The sequence below is a fragment of the Saccopteryx bilineata genome, chromosome 2 (genome assembly GCF_036850765.1).
Source record: "Saccopteryx bilineata isolate mSacBil1 chromosome 2, mSacBil1_pri_phased_curated, whole genome shotgun sequence".
Lineage (NCBI taxonomy): Eukaryota > Metazoa > Chordata > Mammalia > Chiroptera > Emballonuridae > Saccopteryx > Saccopteryx bilineata.
The window spans coordinates 343,848,305-343,873,363 of NC_089491.1; the positions used below are offsets into that span (position 1 = coordinate 343,848,305).

General features: G+C 52.7%; 1 protein-coding gene and 1 pseudogene across 2 annotated transcripts; both read right to left on the minus strand.

Moving 5' to 3' along the window:
* Nucleotides 1-23,169, minus strand: KEL (Kell metallo-endopeptidase (Kell blood group)). Of its 2 annotated transcripts, XM_066255297.1 has the most exons (19): nt 23,123-23,169; nt 22,515-22,596; nt 22,067-22,211; nt 21,603-21,779; nt 17,618-17,742; nt 17,202-17,348; nt 13,794-13,856; nt 13,512-13,700; nt 13,127-13,275; nt 11,080-11,209; nt 4,545-4,655; nt 3,032-3,130; nt 2,744-2,821; nt 2,257-2,357; nt 1,974-2,084; nt 1,780-1,847; nt 1,387-1,556; nt 949-1,044; nt 1-260 (listed from the first exon to the last, which is right to left on the minus strand). In XM_066255297.1, exons 2-19 carry the CDS (start codon nt 22,536-22,538, stop codon nt 99-101), a joined length of 2,145 nt encoding a protein of 714 aa, XP_066111394.1. In that variant the 5' UTR covers nt 22,539-22,596; nt 23,123-23,169; the 3' UTR covers nt 1-98. The 2 variants fall into 2 exon arrangements, with proteins under 2 accessions (XP_066111394.1, XP_066111393.1); XM_066255296.1 differs by lacking the exon at nt 23,123-23,169 and having other exon boundaries at nt 22,515-22,633.
* Nucleotides 9,569-9,729, minus strand: LOC136327741 (U2 spliceosomal RNA; annotated as a pseudogene).
* Nucleotides 23,170-25,059: the final 1,890 nt, after the last annotated feature.

Below are 25,059 nucleotides of genomic sequence, written 5' to 3' on the forward strand. Positions count from 1 at the left end.
TTATTTTTGGAAAAGAAGGGGTGATGAGAGGCTGCCCCAAGGCTCTGGCCGGGGCAGGGGGAGACGACACATCTGGACTGAGATCTCTGGTGGCCCAGTCACCACAGCTGGCAGCGGCGGGAGGGGTTCAGGAGGGCGCCGTGTGGGCAGTGGAAATGTCTGGCGAAGGCTGGGGTGTTGCTGAGGGGCCCATGGACTCGCAGGGCGGGAGGGCTGTGAGTATCCTGAGAATCCTGTGCACTGAGCTCCCGACACATCACCTGGGTAGAGAGAGGCCCGCCAAGGGTGAGGGGAACGACAGGGCGGACAAGGCAGTGACCAGGGACAGCAGGCAAAGACGAGGGGGGTGATGGGAATGAGCAGGGCCCACGGGAGAGAAGACGCGTATATGCCAGCTGTGGGTCACTGGACCCGGCACTGGGCAGTCGAGGCGGAGCCAGGGCTGTGGCGCCAGACCCTGTGGAAGTGACCGAGAGGTGGGGTCTGCTGGGAGAACCGTGGGAGGGCGTCCTTGAGGATCCTGAGGAACTGGGGCGGTGTCTGCAGAGGGAGCACGTAGTATTTAGGGGGTCACCTCAGATGGGGACCACACCTGGCAGGAGAGGTCTCTAAGGAAAAACACAGTCTATAGACAATCTATTAAGGCTTGTTTTTAAGGGGTTTGTATTTCTAAGAGAAGAAATGAGAGAAGAAACTGAGCTCACCTCAGGGCAGGATTTAGGAGTAGTGTGTTGTTGTTGTTTGTAGGGGATGCTAACTTCGGTAGAAGAGTTTGTTGTAATACAAAAGGATGGGCCCATGGGGACATGTGTGGAAGGATGACAGGGACCTCTGCGCAGATGGGGACATTTGGGGGAGGGCGTATCGGGGGAAGAGATTCTTCAGGCATTAGCAACGGGGTATTTTGTCTGACACAGAGCAAGCCCCAGGGAGGCAGCGGCGGCCTACCTGGGCATAGCTCCGGAAGAAGAGCTGCTGGGGGCTGAGGCCCAGGTTGGGCATGGTGGTCTCCCCACGGTGCCATAAGAGCCTCCTGTTGTACGCCTATACATGGGGGTGGGGTGGAGAGAGCCCTTCGGCTCCAGACCTGTGGCCATGTGGGATTTTGACGTTCCATACGCGACACCCCAGACCAGTCCGTGGCCCCCTTTCCCAAGTCTTGCACTAGTCTGAGCCAGGAGTAAACATACTTGTCAGAAAATCTACAGATATCCTAGAAAAGAGGGGCCTATTAGGAGGCGATCCCGGGAGCCATCTGTCCAGTGGGGATGTGAATGACGGAAAGCTTTGCAACTATGTTGGCATGAGGGATAACAGAAGGAAAAGTCGGGGACAGGGCATCTATGCTACTGGTCAGAAGATCCTGGCCCCTGGAATGTGAGCTACCTGCAGGGCAATGGCCAGCGCCCCCACGTCTGCCGTGTTCTCCAGTAACGTGTGGGAACCATTGAAGGAAGCGCCACCAGGTAAGGAGAAGGCAGCGTAGAGGTGCTCCAGGCACAGCAGTGCCCCCTGCAGGGCACGGGTGTCACAGGCCGGGCACCCCCCGGGGCGTACTGTTGAAAAGGGAGCAAGGGAACAAAATGGTGAGGCATGGTCCAGGGGTGGGCACATGGGGGTGCCCCCAACGGGGCCAGCCCCCCAGAGCATCGCAGAAGCTTTAGGACTGTCCCACCTGGAGCCCTCGCATACCCTCCCTTTCTCCTCCTCTAGGCCTCCTTTGGGGCCTTCGCCTGGGGTCCCAATGGCCCCACCTCCCCATGGCCCGCTGTTACCCACAGAGCTGGTGGAAGATGTGCAACAGCTCATGGGCCATGATGCTGCCTGCAGCGCCAAAGTTCACGGCCCTAAGGAGACAGGGCTTGTCTGACCCAGAACCCTTCCGCAGCCCTCCACCGCAAGTCCCATCCACCAGGACATCCACCCACTGCCTGCAGGAAGCCTCCTGTCCACCCTCACGGAATGGCCCGTACCTGGGGTAGGCCGGGTGGAAGAAGGGGGGTTGGAGGAGTCCGGCAGGGAAGACCACCACGTGGTCAGAGTCTGAATAGTAAGCTCTGACCTCCCAGGGAGGCACCTGCCACCTGTGGGAAGAGTACATCTGAACACCAGCTCCATCATTTACTGTGCCGCTGACGTGAGCGGTCGCCCCCAACTACGTCACTGTCCCTGTCTCCCCGAGCCCCGCTCGCGCTCTCACCAACCATGGACGTGCGTCCCCAGGACGCAGCGTCTGTGCCCGCTCTGCTTCCATACCTGTGGTGGGCGGAAGGCTGCAGGGAGCGCTGCACAGTTCTAGCTCGGCGGGACCGAACGCCACTCAGGAAGGACTGCAGGAAGCTGGGCCCGAGGTGCACCTGGGAGGAGGCAGGTGACAGGTGTCCGTGCACACTGACATACCCTGAATGCTACCTCTGAACCCAGACAGGTAAGCCCTGACACATGGCCGTCCTCAGTGCAGTGGGAAGCAGCACAAGCCCTCTGCACAGGTGGGCGAGACAAGCTTCTCATGTGTCAGCACGCAGATGGACATCATCGGGCCAGTTACAGAATGCGCGTGTGCACGCACACACACACACAAATCCTGACCTGAAAAGCATGGCTCCTTGCCCGTAAAACCCAGCCAGCAGCAGGGCAGGAAGGTGTTGATTCAAATCCCCCAGGGAAAATGGATTGTCTGCCATGTGGGTGGGTGAGGGGAAGGCTGAGGACTAGGGCGGGGCTGGGAGGGGCAGGGACCCACGTCATCATATTCCTGTCTGGCCAGCGCCGGCTCCATGGCCCATTCTGGGGCCCCCATCTTCACCTGCAGCTGGGTGACCTGGGGGGACACAGGGAGAAGGAACCTAGCTGCCCGAGTCTATCAGAGGGAACCTCCCTGCCCCCACCTTTCACTTTGTGACCAGGGTGTGAGTGACACAGGCCGTGTGCCCTTGTGCCTTCTACACTCTCCTCCAGCCACTGGAATCTGTTGATCCAACGTTCAGTCCCACCTGCCGCGTGTCCCTACCCCGTCCTCTCCTGGCCTCACCCTATCCTGGGCCTTTCTCCGGGTCTCCTCATCCAGCCAGGGCAGCCTTCTGAGGCGGGCCACGAAGGCATCCTTGATAGCGGTGAACAAGTCCATGGCCTGTGGGTGGGAGGCAGGGACGGGGAAGCAGGATGAGGCTCAGCCTCAGTCTCGTGTCCTGCCCACTGGGCTGCTAGGAAGGGGTCTTGGCCCTGAAGAGCTGCCAGGGATGAGGGAAGGTCTCAGAAAGATAGAGTGGTTTTCTAGGTGACCAAAGACCCAGGGTAGAAAGGCCTGTGAAGACAGACAGGGGAAGTGGGGGCTGGTCACTCTTGCGTGGTCGACAGAAGAGCCCATTTCTTTCTGTGGGGGGCTTTCAGCCTGCCGAGGGAGGGAGTCCCCGTCCTTACTCGTGGCAAGGTGATCCTCTCAGAGAGCAGAAGGGAGATGAGGACCATCGTTCTGCCTCTACTCTGAGGGACCTTGTCTGCACACCCTCTTTCTTAAGGCATGCGTCTCCTCTCTCCCTCTTCCTGGGTGCTTCAGCATCCCAACCCACTGAAACCTCCCAGCCTCGCTGCTTGTCTGTAGGGCTATTGCTCGCCCAGCCATCTACCATCTTGTGTATATCATCATTTCTTTTTTTTTTTTTTTTGAGAGTCAGAGGGATAGACAGGGACAGACAGACAGGAACGGAGAGATAAGAAGCATCAATCATTAGTTTTTCATTGTACATTGCGACACCTTAGTTGTTCATTGATTGCTTTCTCATAGGTGCCTTGACCATGGGCCTTCAGCAGACCGAGTAACCCCTTGCTCGAGCCAGTGATCTTGGGTCCAAGCTGGTGAGCTTTTGCTCAAACCAGATGACCCCATGCTCAAGCTGGCGACCTCGGGGTCTCGAACCTGGGTCCTCGGTATCCTAGTCCGACACTCTATCCACTGCACCACCACCCGGTCAAGCTGTATATCAGCATTTCTTGATAGAGGAAAATGAATGGCAATACCAGGAGTCTGAGTTCAAGTCCTGAGTCTGCTGTGTGGTGGCTTGGGCAAGTTACTTAGCCTCTCTCTGCTTCCGTTCTCTTTCCTACATGATTGAGACGATGTGAGGAATTAAAGCAGTTCAAGAGACATGCTTACAAGTGTATGGGGCACATGGTAGGCACTCCAAAAGCCTTCAGTTCTTCTTTATTTTCACTTAAGATTATATCATTCCATCCTCACGTCGTCTCATGTGTTGTTAAAAAATCGTAAACAGGGAGTAGGCTCACAGGTCATGGAGTTCAGCTGTCTCGTTTTATGGTTGAGGAAACACAAGGGCAAGGAAATCGGGTGGCTTGTATATTGTGTACCTTTGTGTCACACAGCTACACCAGGGGGACAGGGCATGTGTGTCTCTGGGTTCTCTCTCTGCGACTCTCTGACTCCTAAGTACACGAATCCTCGAGAAGGGCCCAGTCAACAGAACGAGGACCAAGTGCGCTGGGTGGGGAGGGTGGGGGGCACGGGCCAGGGAGGGGCCCTCACATACTGCACTCTGGGTGCTCAGGCTGAAGGCCTCGTGAATGAAGAGGGCTGCCAGGGTGGGCTCGAAGAAGGCTCCGGTCTCCTCCACACACGTCATCCATCGCGGGGGGGCGGGCTATGGAGAGAAAGCTGGAATGAGTGGTTCCGGCCAAGGGTCTTCCTCATCTGCTGTCCCAGGACAGTCTCGTCGAGTCCTCCCCTCCCCTGAGGTTGCTTTCTTCTCTGGACATTCTGGGTTTGTCTCACTTGACTCTATTGTCTCTTTTGGCGGTACACAAGGGCTCACTGCTGCTCTTGAGGCTCAGTTCTCTGGGGCAAGCCTCATGAGCCTGGCTCGGGCAAAGTGCCCTCGTTCATTGTCTCTCGGATCTGACAGCGAGGCCTCGGGGGGACGCCCTTCCGGGGACTGGGCAGGCTCCTGGGAAGGACCAGACTAGATGCCAACCCTCTCAGGCCAGCTCTCTGGTAGCCACCCCATTGCCACCCACCACAGGCACCACCCGGGGAGCCCAGCAGTGACTCCCCTTCCCATATTTCTTTGTTTAAAATGCAAATTAATAAAAGTCATTCCTCCCGCCCCCACCCCACCCCCCTTCCCCTACTCTCCAAATGGGCGACATGGATCACAGAGCAAGATCCAGTCTTTGAAGAAGAAAGATATCAGAGGGAAACTGGGCTTCAGGTGCCATAGTGTTGTTTAGTAGGAGAAAAGGATGAAAGAAAAGAAGCAAGATGTGAATTTAGAGCGCTAAGACACCTGCGGCCAAAGCCAGAGGAAACAGAAAATAGGTTGAGATGGGGGACCTCTCCAACCTCAAAGGTGGAGAGACACTTAGGCAAAAACCCAAGAGGGCCTCGGTGGCGGGGTTGTTTTCTAACAGCAGGACAGAAAGAATAAGGAAAAGGAGATGCTGGGGAGGGTTCGGCAGTGGGCTTGGGCGTCCTGAGGAGCTGGCCAGAGGGCTGGCCTGGAGATGACGGCAGACTCAGAGACATGTTCCAGACCAGGGCCCGGGAGGGACACTGTCAAGGCCAGGGTGGGAACCAGGGAGCCGCTCTCAGGGGAAGCTGAGCAGGGACTTCGGAAAACCAGCTCATATGCTAATGTGGGCCCAGTGGGATGAAGTCACAAGACTTCATTCCTGTAACTTATTTACTTCCCTCAGACCTCTTCTCAGGAGGGGTAGTTAGGCTGCCGCTAAGCTCTCTGGTCCTATGACCAGACAGGACAGAGAGTTTATGGGGCTCCCACCAAAGAGGGATCAGAAAGAGAAAGCCAGTGTGGCCCTCAGTGAAGAAGAAAGCCCTGGGCCTGCCTTTCAGGACGTTTATCATTTTGGATAACGTTATTGCGGCTGCAGAGCTGGTTGCCACAGTATGTGTGCCAGTCCCCTCACCATGAAACCTGTTTAAGGACCTTGTGAGGAGCAGGGACTCAGACTCTTTCTCTGAAGCACAGTGTTGAAAGCAAACACACATAGGAAGGGAACGTGGGTCTGAGAATGGTGACGGGGTCCCCGTGCGGACTCTGCTGCGGTGACGCCAGGGGCGGCAGTGAGCAGCATGGGCCTTGCGCTGGGTGGTGCCTGTCCCTCTCACACCTCCTGGTGCTTGAATTGTTTCCCGATCCCTTTTGCTGGTGCCTGTCCCTTCCGCCAACAGCCTTTGCCTGCTCCACGCCCGTCCCCACAGCCTGGGCCATGGTCAGCCTTGACCTGCTCCTGGAGAGTATAGATGCCACCTAACACATCTCACTGCTCACTCCTGGGCTACTCTGGGAATCACTAAAACGACTAATTTTTAATACTTGGAAAATAATGTGTAATGACTAAGGGCCAACGTAGGATCACCGAGGGACAGACAGGGGCAGTATGATAGCGATTTCTCTGGTTAATAGTTTCTCCACAAGACAGACCACAGACCAGGAGTCACACACTCAGATAGGGGCAATGAGGTGACATGGCTGAGGGAAGCTGTCCAACATCAGAGCCACAGGGTGCAGGGGGCGATGGCAAGTGGGAGAGAGTGCCCAGTGCCAACCAGCGACGTCACAAGGCTGTGGTAAGCTGTGGCCCACCGGTGCCCACGCTGCACGCTTACCACAACCACGGGCCGAAACTCGGATTATTGGCATGCCACCTCCTAATTTTTTTTAAACATTTTTTAAAGACTTTATTCATTTTTAAAGAGGAGAGGAGAGGAAAGAGAGAGAGAGAGAGAGAGAGAGAAGGCGAGGAGGAACAGGAAGCATCAACTCCCATAGGTGCCTTGACCAGGCAAGCCCAGGGTTTCGAACCGGCAACCTCAGTGTTCCAGGTCAATGTTTATCCACTGCGCCACCACAGGTCAGGCACCACCTCCTAATTTTTGAAGGTGATTAATGAAACAGTTACAAAAAGCTTTAAAGGCCAACAAAACACATCCATAGGTTAAATTCATCCTCAAGGACCACTTCAACACTACCTCCACACAGAGAATTCAGCATTTAATAAAGTGTCAGATTGTAACTCAACCGCAGAACTTCAGAAACACCAGCTATAAAAAATGAGATAGCCCTGGCCGGTTGGCTCAGCGGTAGAGCGTCGGCCTAGCGTGCGGAGGACCCGGGTTCGATTCCCGGCCAGGGCACACAGGAGAAGCGCCCATTTGCTTCTCCACCCCTCCGCCACGCTTTCCTCTCTGTCTCTCTCTTCCCCTCCCGCAGCCGAGGCTCCATTGGAGCAAACATGGCCCGGGCGCTGGGGATGGCTCTGTGGCCTCTGCCTCAGGCGCTAGAGTGGCTCTGGTCGCAACATGGCGACGCCCAGGATGGGCAGAGCATCGCCCCCTGGTGGGCAGAGCGTCGCCCCACGGTGGGCGTGCCGGGTGGATCCCGGTTGGGCGCATGCGGGAGTCTGTCTGACTGTCTCTCCCTGTTTCCAGCTTCAGAAAAATACAAAAAACAACAACAACAACAACAAAAAATGAGATAAATACCTGTTTCAACTTCCATACAGAGTTGCTTGGAAAGTGAGGCCAAATAACCCAGGGAAAATACCCCGGAAATTCTAAACCATTGCTCTACTGGCATTATTTGGATTTCAAGAAGGCATTTGGTAAAACCACAAATTAAATCCTTGTGGATGAGATGGAGAAATCTAGGTTGGATGATGGTGTGATCTGAGTGGATGCTCAGTTGGCCAACCCCTAACAAAACATCAAAGTTTAATGGCGCCAAGTTTGTATGTGCTGTTCTGAGCAGGGCTGCCGAAAATCGTGAGATGCCCCCCACCTAACAAGTCCTCTCTCCTTCTCCTGTTTGGTATCTCCACAGCATTTCTCACCACCTAAGACATTTTATCTAGTTCGCTGTCTGTCTGCATCCATTGGAATGTAAGTGTCTCAGGGCAGAGCCTTTTGTCTGTTTTGTTTACTGCAGTCTGCAGTGCCTAGAGCAGGGTCTGGTATCTAGTAGGTGCTCAATAAACATGTGCTGCATGAATTAAATGGACAAATCCATAGCCAGGTCTTCAATAGCCTGACCCAAGGCTCCTCCTTCTTCAGGATCTTAACAGTAGTCTTGAAGAAGATACACTATACAACTGTTAATGACCCAAGGTAAAAAGAAAAGGTAATGTAATGGATGACTGATAAAAAGGTTGAAGTTATCTGAGTAAATTGAGATGTTGGACTAAACATAAATAGTTCACATTTAACAGGTACAAATGTGAAGTCTGACTTCTACTTTGCCAAGCTCAGCTTCTCAAATTTAATAATACTTGCCTTTATAGCCATTGTTATTGACTATATATTCAAAATTAATCAACAAAACACAGTCCTACCATGAGACTCAGCAGTCTTTCTGAATAAGGACACTATAAAGTAGAATGCATTCCAAAGAATACGGTTAGAAACCTGGACTTAATAACCATTGAGGAGAACCATAAATTCTAGTCAAATCGTTTTAGCCGACCTGTCCCAGTGAAATGGTAGGCCTTTCTTTGCTAGAAAACTTTAACTCTCTGGACCTCGCTTCCATCCTACTTCTTGAGCTGATCAGTCACACCCACCCAGATCTCTCCCTCTTGGGAACTCTCAGAGCATCTATTGTCTAAATCAGTGTTTTTTTCAACCACTGGTCTGCGGACAAGTGCCGGTTTGCCAGAAATTTTGTGATGGTTCATGAAAGAGTTAACTACCCTGGTGTTGGATGAAGATTATAGACCCCAATGATCTTAGTCAAGTTTGCTTATGCTCAGGTGATTGCCACTTATCAGCCTGTATCACCAATGAAAATACTACTGAGGTTGTCTTATATATCTTTGGAACTTACAGGCTCATTTCAACAACCTTCTGCACCATGCAGAGCATTTACAAATCACGCACAATAGACAAAAAGCATTCGGACAAACTTATGTAGTGTTCAGTGCATTGTACAGGCGGAGTTTGGAAATCAAGCATCAGCTTGTACTGTGTTGCACTGTTATGCGTAATAAGATAAACCTTTATTCATTCTGTGTTTCTGTTTCTGGCCCGCTAGGCCTCTGGTCCCCGAGTATAAAACGGTTGAGAACCACTGGCCTAAGCCAGAGTTCCCTCGGAATGCAGCTACACCCTTTCCCTTATTTGCTGTACATCTCCTTTTGTGTTACAAGGATAGAGTCGAGTGGTTGCAACACAAACCATCTGGACCACAAAGTCAAAAATCTTACTTGACCTTTCTAGAAAGGATCTGCCAACCCATTTTCTGTCCCGCCCACTTATTTCTCAATCCTGCATAGCACTGGCTGACAACACGGCCTCGTGTGCCAGGCAGATTGTTTTGGTGTCTGTGCCTTTATGTATGAGCTGAGCGGTCTTACAAAAGTTACTTGTTCTTTCTGAGGTCCTCAGAGTGTTTCTGGGAGGGTTAAATAAAATCACTGATGCTAGAAATTGCATGTAATGAAACTGCAAAACAGTAGCTAGACAGTGTGTATCAGCTATTATTGTTATTATTATTATTATTATTATTATTACGTGCATCCCATCCTGGGTCCTGTGCCTTCGGAGGGGTGAAGCAGCCTCCCCAAAGTCTCTCCACCACCTGTCGGAGCTTCATTCAGCTTTTAATCCTCAAATCAATGATATATCCTAACAAAATTATTATTTTATTGAGCTGATCAGAGCAGATACTACACACGCTCTTAGCCAAAAGGCCGAGAAGCAGTAAATAAATGTATTCGATCTAGAAAGGATGGAGACTCTAACAATTTGTAAGCCTCCTAAATTCAAGTGTGAGTTTCAATGTTGACACTCTTCCTCCTTGTGTTCTGGGATTTATAAGAAGCTGTTTGTCGCCAGAGATTATGTAGCAACCCAACTGAAAACAGTGAGAACTGTTCCTCTTATCTAAGTCAAAAGAAAGGCTGAGCAGAAGGAATCTACTTGGGGCCTTGTCCTCCTGAGAGTCCTAAGGACTTTTCACTTGATAACTTTAGAGTTCTACACTAAACTTGAATACTCAGCAACAGGCCATAAGAATGTTTTTCAGCACAATGATTAAGGACACAGACTTTAGCTCTACCCACTTACCAGATGCGCTACCTTGAGCAAGTTCCATCACTCATGTACCTCAGTGTCCCTGCCTATAAAACGGACAGAATGGTGTGCCACCTCGTGGAAACGTGGTGAGGATTACACCAGCTCATCTATCGAGAGGGCTGAGAAAAATGTCTGCCACGTCATAAATTCTCAGTGAGCAATAACTGCATTCCAGTTCCTGTGCATACATTCCCCTCCTCCCCGAATTCCACAGATATTTCAGGGTGCAAAAGCAGTGTGTTTCTCCAGGGCAGAGAAACTGTTCATAAATTACTAAGAAAAGACAAAAAACCACTGAATAGAGGCCTTCACCGAGGTTGGGGTGCCTGTAGCGTACCAGATACCTCCATTTGCATTTGGATTTGCCCAACCCAGGAGGACTTCAAAGTCCTCGGTAAAGGAGCCAATCCAAAACTTCTCTAGCGTGGTAGACTGCAGCTAGTGAAGTGCGCTCGCTACCCAGTCCCTCCTCAGATATACCGGGGTCTGCAACACAAAGCCCACAGGGTGGCCCGCCAGATCCCACTGAGTGTTAGAGGTAAATTCTTGGTAAGAACTTGAGTATCAGACCCTGGAATCCCCTGGACAGAGGGAAAGCCGCTGCGTGCTACCTCTGTCTCTCATCCCATCCTCAATCACAGAGCTCAGGAGTGCTGGGTAAATAGTTTAAGCATCAGGACAAAGAAGAGAGCAGTTCTTGGGTCATTTGAGAGCTCTACATTTGAACTTCAACACTCAGCAAAAGGTCAGAGACATAGCCAGATGTGTGTGCCTAAAAGAGCCAGTACCTGGTACCTCCATTCTCAAGGTAAGTGCTGCATGCCCAAGCTGCCTGCTTTCATGAAAACCCAGACATCGGGGGGGGGGGGCATCCACCCCCAAACCCCTTACCTGACAGCAACAGGCCCCAGTTTACTCTTCGAAAGGACAGGTGTGCCTGCAGCCCCCAATCTGGACAGCGCATCCCCTCTCCTCACCATGGGTGGCCGCTCAGTCAGCTTCCGCAGCTGCCGGATCAGCTCCTGGCGTGCCTTCTGGAACTCGCTGTCCAGGGCTGGGGACAGGGTCCCCACCAGCCCAAAGATCATGTGGCTCTGCAGAAAGTCCCTGCGGAGAGGAGGAGACCCACACTTGCACCCCGGGGCTCTGGGGGTCCCTAAAGCAAAGCCTCCCCTTGCAGAAGTCACCTGGACTCTGGGGAGAAGCCACTGCTCTGTGTTGGGAGAGAATGCTGAGTGTGAAACGGTGGAGGACAGCTCTGCTGGTGTGCACCGGAGAGCGATGGAAAAAAGAATGAGACAAAGTGACAGGCTTCTCAGGACACAGGGAGAGGGGTCCGGACTAGATGGAGGCTGGATCTAGATTTCACCAAACACTGATTAATCTCCTTCCACAGCCAGGAACTCATCACTCATCTTAAGGTGTATCTTCTAAGAGCCACAAAGCAGGGATGGGACCCGTCCCTGCCCTGCTAGCAACCCTCTCACCAGGCTGCCTTTGGGCCCTGATGTAGCCTGCTCCCGCCTGCGAGTGCCCGTCTGTTCCACTCAGAAAGCATCTCTAGATGCTGTTGCTGCTGTGTTACCAGGAAGAAGGGCCCAGGCCCTGGAAGGAAGCCCCTTTCCGGGGGTGAACACACAGGTGCCAGCGATGACAGAGAGCCTCGCACGAAGCCTCACCTGCACATCCCCACCTTCCTCGACTTCCTGTTCTCTCCAGGTCTCCAGGGTCCTCTCATCACAGCTGAGACACGCCTCTCATTCAGCTCCTCCCCGCCCCCAGCACCCCAGCCCTCGCCTCCTCCGTAGGCCATCTGTGTGCCTCCTCCGCCTCCCGCCACGCCCGGCCCACGCTGTCCTCCTGGCTGGCCTCCCTGCATCTCCTATGGCTCAGGGGCTCTCCACAGTCTGGGTCCTCCGCCCCCCACACACACCCGGCCCACGCTGTCCTCCTGGCTGGCCTCCCTGCATCTCCTATGGCTCAGGGGCTCTCCACAGTCTGGGTCCTCCTCCGCCTCCCCCACGCCCAGCCCACGCTGTCCTCCTGGCTGGCCTCCCTGCATCTCCTATGGCTCAGGGGCTCTCCACAGTCTGGGTCCTCCTCCGCCCCCGCCCCCACGCCCGGCCCACGCTGTCCTCCTGGCTGGCCTCCCTGCATCTCCTATGGCTCAGGGGCTCTCCACAGTCTGGGTCCTCCTCTGCCCCCCCCCACGCCCAGCCCATGCTGTCCTCCTGGCTGGCCTCCCTGCATCTCCTATGGCTCAGGGGCTCTCCACAGTCTGGGTCCTCCTCTGCCCCCCCCACGCCCGGCCCACGCTGTCCTCCTGGCTGGCCTCCCTGCATCTCCTATGGCTCAGGGGCTCTCCACAGTCTGGGTCCTCCTCTGCCCCCCCCCCCACGCCCAGCCCATGCTGTCCTGGCTGGCCTCCCTGCATCTCCTATGGCTCAGGGGCTCTCCACAGTCTGGGTCCTCCTCTGCCCCCCCCACGCCCGGCCCACGCTGTCCTCCTGGCTGGCCTCCCTGCATCTCCTATGGCTCAGGGGCTCTCCACAGTCTGGGTCCTCCTCTGCCCCCCCCACGCCCGGCCCACGCTGTCCTCCTGGCTGGCCTCCCTGCATCTCCTATGGCTCAGGGGCTCTCCACAGTCTGGGTCCTCCTCTGCCCCCCCCCACGCCCGGCCCACGCTGTCCTCCTGGCTGGCCTCCCTGCATTTCCTATGGCTCAGGGGCTCTCCACAGCCTGGGTCCTCCTCCCAGCAAACCCTGTGTCTCGCTGGGCACCCATGTCCCTCATTTCACGAGTGTTTTCCCTTCCCCACGCCCCCAAGCCTCTCATCCTTCCTCCACTTCCTCTTGGGCTGCCCAGCCCAGCCCTTCTCTGTCTCATGGGTCTGGGCATCCCTCCCATCTTCCTGGGAGATCCTTACCAGCCTTCATTTTCCAAAGTCGCCTGTGTCCCTGAGACCTCTGGGTCCTCAGACGCATTCCTCCACCCAGACCCTCCCCAACCCTACCTGGGGCAAACCTGTGCCTCAACGCCTCCTCTTCCACCAGCTGCGACATGTTTTTCAAATAATCCAGGTCATGGACCACGACGGCCTGGGAGGGGCTCAGGGACATCGGGGTGAATGTCGCTTGCAGACAGGAGAACCAGTCAATGGCAGGGGCCACCTCCTTAGAAGAGGGACACAAAGGCTGAGAGGGACAGCCAAGGAGGAGTGGGAAGGAGAAGGGTTTCCCTACCTTCAGGGTTTGAGGGGGAGTGGAGGGTATGGGTGGGGGACAGGATGGAGCCAAAAACGTTAGGGATGGGAAGGAATTAGGGAATGAGGAGAAAGAAAACAAGGAGGTCAGGAAAGTTTGGGAGAGACCCTCACGCCCACCCTCCTCCAGTTCCCGGTCCAAGACACCTGCAGTTGGTCTATGGTGACAATCTGGAAGAGGTGTCCCTGTGCCCGCTGCTGGCCCAGGGGTCTCAGAAACTGGAACAGCCGCGAGGTGATGGAGATGGACAAGTAGGCGTGTTCTTGCACCTTGCTTGGGTCTCCCCCCAGCAAGATCCCCAGCTGGTTCAGGTAAGTCAGGTATTCCCGCAGGATCTGGGGACGGGGTGAACTTCAGTTCCGGCCACTAGGGGCCTGCCTTGCTCTGAGAGTCAGAGGTCAGGACCTTTGTCCACTGCTCCATCTCACCTGGGCGTAGGTCTTCTGTTCCTGCTCTTGCTTGAGAGGAATGTCAAACTCTGGCTGGTCTATCTGGACACAAGAGAGACTGGAGAGAAGTGGGTAGTGTGGAGGAAGGAGAGGACGGGCGTGGGTAGGTGGGGCTGTGCCGGGGCTGGCGGCCTCGGGAGTGGGACAAGGAGGGCACCGAGAAGGAGCGAGGGGACAAAGAAAGGAAGGGACTGGGCGCAAGGGGCATAGAAAGGGGGAGCCCAGACAAGGGAATGTGAAGATAAAGTGGGTATTTCAACCAGTTTGGGGGTGCTCAGTGAGAGAAGCATGTAACCCACGTCCTGAAGGGAACCATTTCTGTGCTAGGGCCAGGTCTGGGGCATAGGGGTGAGATGCCCACCTCAGAGGCAAACTTTAAGAGCTACTAAAAACTCAGTCATCCAGATAACTAATGTCCAAATTGATAGTTTTCAAAATCAAAACAAATGCTAACAATTCATGCTGAATAAAATAAGGCTTTGTTCACCGTGCATCCCCCCCCCCCCAAATCCACAATAAACAGAAATTTGATATTTTGTTCATCGTGGATCTTTGCATTGACAGACTTTTTTATAAAATACTCATTACAATATGATTCATCTTCACTATGGAGTTTCGGGTGCCCTCTTGAATGGTGCACACAGGCCAGGTGGCTCGCTCACCTCCCCTGCCTCTTAGCTCGGGCGTGGGCGCGTCCTCGATTCTATTCTGCAGAGTGTTTCCTGCGTGCTTTACCTTTTCCTTTTCCAACTTCAATACCTCACTCCCACCTTGAGCCATGTGCCTCTCCCCTACCTTGAGAAATCTTCCCCCTGCCTCCTTTGTCACACTGATGTCCGAGCTGAAGAACTGAGTCGCCTGTCCCCTGCCTTACCTTCCTCCTAGGCTCGGTATGGTGTGTGGCCATGTCCATACCCGTTCTGGGATTATCTTTAGGAGGTTACCAATGTGGTCTTCTCCTTCCTTAGTCTCTGAGCTCAGCCATCTGACAACCAAAGATGGCCCCTCTCTCCTGAAACTGACTTTGTCCTGTTCTTTGTGGTTCCTCCGGCCCTCCCCATGCTGGTCTGCCCCCACCTGGTGGCCTGTTCTTGTTCCTCCCTGCCCTCACTCTCATTGGGGTGCTTCCTCTGCAGTCCGTTCTCTCTCTCCATCCTTGTCCCTAGAGTCTGTCCAGTCTCAAGTTGATAGCAATCACCCTCCTCACATTCAGACCAAATCAAAACTGGGGGGGGGGTCGTTTCCCCATTTCTTCATTTTCTGTATGTATATTTCATCAGTCATCACGTCCTCTGGTCATGACCACAGGGATGAAGTCCCCTGCGCCATCACGCCTGGCCCGGCCTTTCCATTTCTGCCATGAGCGTCTTAATTCAGAACCTTAGAAACACTGACCGTGACCCCTCAGCACCTCCAGGCCAGCCTCCCAAACCACTGTCTCTATTTAAGCTTACTGACAACCAGTCTATCTGAGACACCTCAGTAGCTCTTTCTTTTTCTATTATGTAAAAAAGTTACCACATCCATCTGGCTCCTTAGGTGTGAAGTAACCAGCCCAGCCTCGTGCACCCAGGCTCACATTTCCCTCCAACTGCACCCCTACCCCACATCCTCTGGTCGCCAGACCCATCCTCCCCCACCCCACAGAGGAGCCACACCTCGGCTCTTCCCTCAGCTTAAGACCCCCCACCACCCTGCTCAAGCCCCTTAGCTTCAGCTTCCCTGTGCGAATCAACCCGCCTCAGGGCTCAGCTCCCAGCCCCCTCTCTGAACCTTCCCTAACCACTCCAGATCTTAACTAACCCCCAGAGGCACCAAACCCCTGAGCACGCCCTTTAGAACTGAGGCCTGGAATATAGAATACTGATGATGGGTTCTTCTTATATAAATATATTTATCCTCTTATAAATCTGTGAAGTTTTTGAGAATGGGGTTGTGGGTCAAATAAGTTTGTAAATATGATGTATGTTTGCTCGCTTATAGTTTGCATTGGGTGGGGGTCAGGCTGTAAGCAGGCAGGGTGGTTATAGCCTAAGGCTTAGTTTTAAAGCTAAGCTTTTCCCCACACCCTTGACAGTTGCATGATAGGGGGTGGTGCACTCTCATGAGGAATCCCATTATGCCTCAGATAAGTGACTTTGTATCAAAGAATTCCTTGTTTGTATATTGGATTAAAGGTTTTGATTTCTACACTATAAAATGGAGCAGAGGAACACATGCTGGAGGAGAGAGGAGAAAGGCCATGTGGAGGAGAAGAGAAACAGCCAAGATGGCAGAGTGCTGAAGGAGAAGCCAGTTTGTGCAGAGTTTGTGCAGAGAGAAGGAGATGGGGAACAGAGGTGAATAAGGCTGGTGAGGCACAAACCTTTGATTCTAGGAAACTCAGATAAGTCAGTGGCTTTGGGAGCCCTGAATGGAAAGGGAAGTGTTTTCCAACTGTGTGTATTTCTTGCCTGTCGAGTACAAGCTAGGATTAAAGCTAATGGCCCACCAGTTCTTGGCTCTGTTGTTTCATTACTGTCTGTCCGAATCAAATGTGAACCAGCATGGGCCGGGTGGCTCTGATGGTGGCCGTGGCAACTGGCTTTACAGGGGTCATAACATTGCCTACCACAGTACTAATGCCTCCCGTGTGTTTATTTATTTAGTTGCTCAACAAACACCCAGTGTGGGCTCCTAGATGCCTGGCCTTGTGCTGAGTCCTGAAAAACAAAGGTAGGTGAGGGGTAGCCTGTTTTTAAGGGGCTTCAACACAGTGTTCAATGCTGACAGCACGGGAAAGGGGGGGACTGAGGGGCTCCCCGGCCCTAGCCAGGGTGTCAGTGAAGACTTTTTAAAAGAGATAATAATGTAAAGCAGAATTTGAAAAATATGTAAGATTCCCAGAATGAGTGTGGAGGATTAGGGGGTAGTGTGGCAGGCAAAGGACTGAGGAGCTAGCTGTAAGTAAGGGAGTGTGGCTTTGGGTTGGAGGGGCAGAGGGATGTGGCAGGAGGGAAGGTTGGAGGAGTCTGCAGGGACGAGACTGGAAAAAGACTTGCAAGGTTTTGTGAAAGATCACGAGCTGAATTCTGATGACCAGGTGAGTCAGTGAAGGCACTTGGGCAGAGGTAATAGAATTAGGGCATGATAGAGAAAGGTCCCGCAGAAGAAAATAAAGAGTAAATAAGACAGGGGTAATACTGGGAGGCAGGGGCTTAGCCAAGAGGCTCTGGGGTAATCAGAAAAGCAAGAAGGAAGACCGGGACTACTTCTGTCTTCCCGACACTGGCCCTTTCCCTACATTGCACATTCATCCCATCTCCCCAACCTGCAACCTAACAGACAACAGGCTAGAATTCCAGACACGCCCAGGTCTCACTGTGTTTTTGCCAGTAAGTCCCTCACCTGGATGACTGGCATGTGCGGAGGGGTGGGATGAGGTCCCAGATAAGTTCTGAAGAATGGAAAGTGACCATACTGACTCATCAGCAGTCTCAGAGTTCGGTTAAAGTCTAAGGAAGTCCAGTTACTGGAGATTGGCCAGCCTCCAAGCTGGGAAGAAGAGAGACAGGGCTCAGCCTGAGGATGTCGTCCCTGACACCGGTGCCCCATTGTTGCTATTGCTGACTGCTGCTCTGAGTGCTTTGATCTCTTGGGAACTCCATCCCTTGCCTTCTTTCTCCAGCCTCACCCAAGGTCCTAACACTTCTGCAGGGCACTGCCTTCTCCATCTCCCTCCTAGGATCTGGGGATCCCTAGGAGAGAGACCCGCCCACTAGAAAATACAATGGCAGCCCTGAGCATACATTGGTCCATCTCACCTCCTCGATCACTTGTCTGAGGGGACCGGCCCCTGCGGCCTCGATGGCACCTGTGTCCATGCAGGAGTTGTAGAACTGGAAAGCTTTCTCCTCTCCAAATCCCAGGTGCCAGGACCCTGGGGCCTCTAGAAAGCAGCATGGGTGAATTAAAGGAGCGTGGCCAGTTAGAGACCAGCAGGAAAGGTGTAAGCCGGGGAGCTCACAGGGGAGAAAGGAAGATGCATGGGGGAAGGGGGGAAGGAGAGGGATGGAAAGATGAGTGATAGGCCGCCCTGTATCCTCCTTCCTCCCCTAAATGCCTTTAAAATTGCTGTACTAACAATAAACTGGGCTGCTCTCCCTTACGAAACAGCCGGCAGGATTTCTCTCAATAAAGCCTGTTACACTGGTCTTTCGGACTCCAATTGACTCTATCATTTAGTGCTGAAACCCAGGAAGGGGCTCTGGTTGCCTGGACGATCCCCCAGCTCTCACCCAAGCTTACTACCAGGGAAGCGGTGGACAGCGGCAGCTCATTCCGGGCTTGATTCAGCTCATACTCCTTGATTCAGCTTGGTCCTAGGAGTGGGGTAGATTGGCCAGCTCCGTGACCCTGTTCTGAGGGTCCCTGTTCTTGCCGGACCAAGATTAGGGATCCTTCTACACCTCCCCTTCCTCAGATTTTCTAGGACTGGTGACTAAGGATTGAAGGGGCCCTGGGCAGCTGGCCTTGGTACTCATCACACACCACGATCCCAGGGTAAAATTTCGTGTGGCAGGTAAGCCTATCTCCTTTCCTGTAGACACTGGGGCCACCTTTTCCACCCTCCCTGAAATTTCCGGCCCTCTCACCACCTCCAACACAACAATTATTGGAGTCTCAAGAATTAAAACCAATCCCTTAATAACTCAACCCTTTCTGCTCAAGATCAGTCACTTTAAATACCCCTCTCCTTTCACCTGCTCCCCTATGCTTCAAGGCTTAGGGTGATATCCCAGTTGGTCACCTCTCCTCTAACCTCTGCAATACCACAATAACTATTCAATTTCCCAAAGACCACCAAAACCATCAAGTTAACTATCCAATCTCTCCAGAAGTAAACAGATTGTTTTCTAACCCTGTTCGATTCACAGGACCCCCTACTCTTACAGCTTCACAACATAAATGCTCCTATCCCACCACACGACTCTATCCCTGGCTCACTACCCCTTCCACACGGTTGCAATGCTCAGAGCAGGCCTCTGACCATGTCTCCCCCCCTAATTGGGGCTGCACTTTCCTCCACCTTGACCATCTGGAGTTTAGAGACGGACGGATGAAACCAACCCCTTGTCCATCTATTCTCTATTCATTTCTCAGCCTGTCTCACTCAGTCAGGGGCTTTCTATATGTGTGGGACCAACACCTATATGGGCCTCCCCACTAATTGGATGGAAACCTGTACCCTAGTCTATCTTACCCAAATATCAACATAATCCCACCCCATGAGCCTCTCCCAGTTCCTAGTACTCTACCGTCAATCAAAGGACCAGATGAGCCATATAGGTAATCCTTCTTCTTATTGCCTTAGGAATCTCTACAGGAGTAGGTCTGGGGTGAGGGGTTGGCCACTTCTGTCTTATTTCCACTCTCTCTCTGAAGACCTCCAAAACTCCCTAAAAGAAATTGCCTCTACTCTAGTAAGACCCCAAGATCAACTTGTTTCCCTAGCTGCTGTCACACTACAAAATCGCCAAGGCCTTGATCTCTCACTGGCAGAAAAAGGAGGTATTTGTGTCTTTCTAGGGGAAGAGTGTTGCTACTACCTCAACCAGTCAGGGCTGGTTAGAGACGCGGCAACCAAATTGAAGGAACAAGCTCAACGAATCTGTGAAAAACAAGCCAAATCTTGGAATCAGTGGCTCCGCACAAACTGGGTGTCTTGGCTACTACCATTTATTGGTCCACTCACTCTCATATTTGTCATTTAAGCTTTTGGGTCCTGTCTCCTAGGCCCATTTTCTAGCTTCTTACAGAACTGCATGCAGGCTTTCACCAACCAGAAAACTGGTGAAATCTACCTAGCTCTACACACCAACCCTGAAACCTACAATTGCTGGGCAGGAAAATCCGAGCCCCTATGACTATGCCCCTAAACAGCAGGAAGAAGTTACAGAAGAGAGACCACCGCCCCTATAACCCTCCCCTGCCTTCTGCCTTCTCAGTTTTCTTGTATATTATACAAGGGTCGAAAATAATAGGTTTCAGTCCTTCAGGCTACAACATAAGTTTCGTTTCCTTAAGTTTGATTTGTCTTTCCCCACCATTTTGTATATTCCAACCGTTTGTTCTACTCTATCACCTTTTGACGTCTACTTCTATATAAGGCAATAATCCGTACTAAGCTAACACTTCCGCACAACTGCGTAACTACTCCTACCAATGATAGGCCGCCCCGTATCCTCCTTCCTCCTCTAAATGCCTTTAAAATTGCTGTACCAACCATAAACCGGGCTGCTCTCCCTTACGAGACAGCCCAGCAGGTTCTCTCTCAATAAAGCCTGTTACACTGGTCTTTCAGACTCTAATTGATTCTATCAATGAGGAAATTTGGGAATACAGGAGGGCCGTCCGGTTTGAACCAGATCATCCAGATAAAAGAATAAGAGCAGGGAAAATGAGTGTGGAGGAGACGATGAGGGAAGTAAAGGGAAGGTGAGAAAGAAAATAAGGAGGAATTGGGAGGAAAGAAAAGGAAGAGAGGAACGAGTGGGTTGTGGATGAAGGAGAAAGAATAGAAATGGACGGCAGGAGGGACATGAATACAAGAGTTAGAAAAATTCAGGACATCAGAGAACTTGGAGGGACTGAAGAGAGGAAAGGTTTAGCAAAGAGAAGAAAGAAGTGGGCTCCCTTCCTGCAGACTCCTCACTCTTTGATGCCCCAAAATAAACAAACACACGACAATAACCGAAACACATATCCCCTGGAATCATCCACCCTCCAAAATCTAACACCCCTCCGTCGGTTCCCCGAAACCTCTCCGTTTCATTGTGGGCCACAGAATGTATCTGAAGATTATTGTCTCCTCTCATCTCTGCACCTGAACAGAAAGCACAGCCCCCACCGAGGGTGAGCCCACTTCTACGTTTTCTGCATCACAAGGAGGGCAGAGTGCTTCATTTCTGTCCCCTAAAAGTCCATGGGCGCTTTATCAACACTCTCCCGGCTCCCTCACACTGCCAATGCATGCCTACCTTAAAGTTCATATTCCCAAACCCTCACCACCATCCACCAACCTCCTGGGACCCACCTCCGCCCCTTTAGATGGCCTCAGTTCCGCCCTCAGTCTCCCTCTCGGGCCCTTCCTCTTCTCCACGGCCACTGCCTATAGGAACGTTCTTACCTGCGGGGTGTTGTTGGGCCCTCCTCTCCGTGCCCATGCACACTCAGTCCCTGACATGCGGCCGTGTGAGTCCCCGCTAGCACACTCACCCCGCTCTGTCTCCCATCACCCACCACAAAGTCAGCCAGCCCCCCAGGGCCCCTCAGAGGACAGGAGCTCCTCCTCGGAGAGCGGGGAGCTGTGGGAAGGGCGAGGGCAGCACCAACAAGTGGGCGTCAGAGACAAGAAGGACCGGAAGGCTGGAGACGGCGGCGATGCAGAGAACTCAAGCACAGAGCTCTGGAGGAGAGGCCGGTGGGGATGAGGGCCCCGGGCAGAAATGGAAAGTGGCTGGGAGACGGCAAAGGAGACAGAGCTTGTGAAAGGGGGAACCTGGAGAGAGCAGAGCAATCATGGATAAACGGGGGAGGAAAGAAAAATGAAGAGAAGGACCAGAGAGACGGACGAGAGGAGAGCCCGATGCAAAGGTGCGGTGAGAGATGCACACATGGGCGGCGTCCTGAGAGCCTGCTCGCCAGACGGCGTGGACCAGCAATCCAGCAGCCACACAGGCTTGGGAGTCACGATGGTTCTAGCTCCGAGTCACCGTCGGCACAGAGTCTCCGCCTGGCGTCCCTTACCCAGTATCCCGCGAAGCCGGCTCTTGTTCTCCTCAGCCAGGGCCTGAAAAGAACTGCTGGCGCCCTCGGCCTTTCCACAGGCAAAGCTGAAGAAGTCGGTGCAGGGGGCCACACTGCTGTTCCCAGAGGCCAGGTAATGATCCAGGAGGTGCCAGCACGCGGGCACCTCGCAAGGGCCTGTGGGGAAAAGCTCAGAGCTGGGGAAACAGGGAGAGCCGAGGGCTCCCCCGAGGGACTGTGCAAAGGAACAGCTGCTGAGGACCAAGGAGAGACCCTGGTGAGAGGGAAAGGATCGTACTGGTGTCCAGGGGTGGGGTGCAGGGGGAAAGAACTGGGAAGGGGGCTGAGGGGAGGGTCAGGACGGGCAGTGAATCCAGTCAGGGGCATGAAGCCTCAGGGTGATGGACAGATGGGGCCCATGACTGAGGAAGGGCTGGTGGGGCTGGGTCCAGGATCCTGCTTACGAGGCCCACAGCTCCGGAGGATGTAGACCAGAAGCACAGAAGAACCAAGGAACAGGCCTAAGAGCAGGACAGCTGTGAGCAGCCGCCTGGCCGCGGTCCACCATCTGCTCGGCTCCGGGGGCTGCTGCCCCTCCTCCGGGGGTCTCTGTGCACGTGGGACCAGGGAGGGGGAAACACAGGATGGAGGGCAGTGCGAGAGGCAGGTGGGGGAAAGGAAAGGGAGATGAGAGAATAAATAAGTTAGTGCGAGGGCCCCCTTGTTCGGAGATCTTTCTCCTGTTATCCCTCAGCTCAGCCTTACACGGACCGCTAGGGGGTGCTCAGAGGAGGGACGCTGCCTGTCTCCTGGGTGAGGACCATGCAGGCCAAGGCAGGGGGTTGCAGGGAAGGACCTTAGAGCTAGAAGGTGTCATAAACCTGCCCAGCACAGGTCGAGGACCTCACTTACCTCCTGGCTCCAGAGAGTCCCCATTCCACTCGCCCAGCTGGGTCCCTGTGGTCCTCACCACAGTCGTCCCCACCCTCCAGAACTGAGTCAGCAGGAGGAGAAGAGAGAAGCCGATTCAGGACGGGGTACATTAAAGAGTTATATTGGCTCATTTGGACACCTCTGCCCACTCAGCAACCCTGCCTCACACATATCTTCATCTCTGAGCAATGTTCCCAGACGGGCTTCAGAATGAACCTTGTACCTCTGCTCCCCACTCCCATCACTCCTGTCCCTTCTGCTCCCTGCTCTCCAAGCCTCTCACACCCTCCCCTCCTCTGGGGGGGAGGGGGGCAGGGCGTTCTCTCACAGCCGCCTCCCCACACCCCAGTGGAGGCCCCTAACTTCGAAAAGAAATGGTTTTCTCCAGGGGACTTGCCGTCTGTGTGCCTGTCCGTCCGTCTGTCTGTCCTTCTCTCTGGCTCCCCAAATCTTTCCTGGTTCTGGTCTGGGTGCTGAGTCTAAGGTCTAAGATTCAGAAAATGGCCTCCCTCCTCCTCCCACCCAAGTTGGTTGGTCCGGAAGAAGGGGCACCCTGCCTCTCGACCCCCCTGTCCCTGTACACACACCATCGGCCTCTGGGTGGAGCCTGGTTATCAGCCAGGAGACAGCCCAGCCTCCCCTCCTTTATCTCCGTGTCCCAGGGAGGCCCTGCGGGAGTGCACGCCCCCAGCAATCCTGCCCTAGGGCGGCTCCACTTGCCCTGCGCCCTGCGCCTTTGCCAGAGTCTCTTGTCTTTATAACTTTCAGACACAAGTCGCGTGCTACTTCCTGATATGTCACATTTCCCAGATTAGTCTCTTGAACTTCCCTGTCTGCTGCAAAGTGAGTGGCAAACACAAGTCACTGAGAGGGAAAGGGGAACCACAGGAGTCCCTAACTCTCCCTAAAAAGTCCCCCTGCTCCAGCATCTAGCAACTTCTTAGCCTTCCCTTGTATCCCATGGAGATGTGGGACAAGCCTGAAGTGGAAAAACCAGGTTCGCCATCTCTCATCCTTCACTGCATAGATGTTCTGATAGGACTGCGCTGCTTTTAGAAACTTGGGAACATGAACAAACACACGCAAGTGACGATGGCTATCATTTGTTGCCAGCCTACCAAATACAAGGCAATGTACAAGACATGCCTGGTCTTATTGAGTCCTGCGCCCATCTGTTGAAGAAGGCATGCTTATTTTGTTTCCCAGATGAGGAAATGAGAGGTGCAGACTCCTTGAGAGACCTTCCCAAGATCACATGACTACCAAGTGGTAGAACCCAGGTGGAGATCAACTCCAGGCTGTCTACATCTGAAATTCCTGCTCTACGCTAGACCACGTGATTTCTATCTGTGACATGCAGAGTCTATGTGCTGAGTCTATCAGGTGGAGAAGTGTAGAGCCAAGACTGATAAGGTACGGAGGGCTGGAGGAGGTTGGAGCACAGGGAAGATGTGGCCAGGTGAGGTGTGAAGACCTCTGATTGCCCTGCTGTTGGGAAGGAGAAAGAGAAAGAAGACCAACAGTCTGTCTTAACAGTCCCAGGGTAAGGCAAACATTTGAAAATAAATAAGGCAGAAAATGACAACCAAGGATGCAATATTTTCTAGATAAGGTACTGTCTGAGTGTGTGCTTGTATGTGTGTGTGTGTATATGTGTGTGTGTGTGTGTTTAAATAGAGGTAAGGGAATTAAAGAATTGGATTTGAGCAGTGGTGGGATTCAAATAATTTAAGAACTGGTTCTCTGCCCTAATGACCATTTTAAGTATTAAAAAAACAATATACTGAGAGATAGTTTATTATTTCATGCATTTAATACTTAAATAAGAAAAATAAAAGGGGTACACAAAACTAGATTATAAGAGTTTTAAAATATTAATAAAAATATTAAATAAGCCTGACCAGGCAGTGGCACAGTAAATAGAGTGTCGGACTGGGATGCCGAGGACCCAGGTTCGAGACCCCAAGGTCGCCAGCTTGAGCGCGGGCTCATCTGGTTTGAGCAAAAGCTCACCAGCTTGGACCCAAGGTCGCTGCTTGAGCAAGGGTCACTCGGTCTGCTGTAGCCCCACAGTCAAAGCACATATGAGAAAGCAGTCAATGAACAACGAAGGTGTCGCAATGTGCAATGAAAAACTAATGATTGATGCTTCTCATCTCTCCGTTCCTGTCTGTCTGTCCCTATCCCTCTCTCTGACTCTCTCTCTGTCTCTGTACAAATTAATTAATTAATTAATTAAGGGGGATATTAAATAGTACCTTACAAAAAACAATAAAACTGTTATTTAAGATATTTCCATAGTGCTTCTTGACATTCTCACTTGCAATTATTTTCACCTAGGGACGGAATGAACATTACTACGAGCACTTAAAATGCGCTGTTGCACAGATGAACATGAAAAAAGAGTGAGGAATGTAAATGTGCAATTTTCACATTGGTGGCTGCCCAGGTGCTCACCTTAGAGAGAATCCTGATCACAAGTGCCATTTTAACAACCACTTCACTGAACTCAACAAAAAATTAG

Bases quoted from the DNA above. Each gene is read 5' to 3' on its own strand.
- KEL (XM_066255297.1), bottom strand. From the start codon at position 22,538: ATGGGGACTCTCTGGAGCCAGGAG. The intron at 13,701-13,793 runs GTGAGATGGAGC...CCCCGTCCCCAG, and splicing joins AACAGAAGACCTACGCCCAG to ATCCTGCGGGAATACCTGAC. The intron at 13,276-13,511 runs GTGTCTTGGACC...CCCTCTTCTAAG, and splicing joins TCACCATAGACCAACTGCAG to GAGGTGGCCCCTGCCATTGA.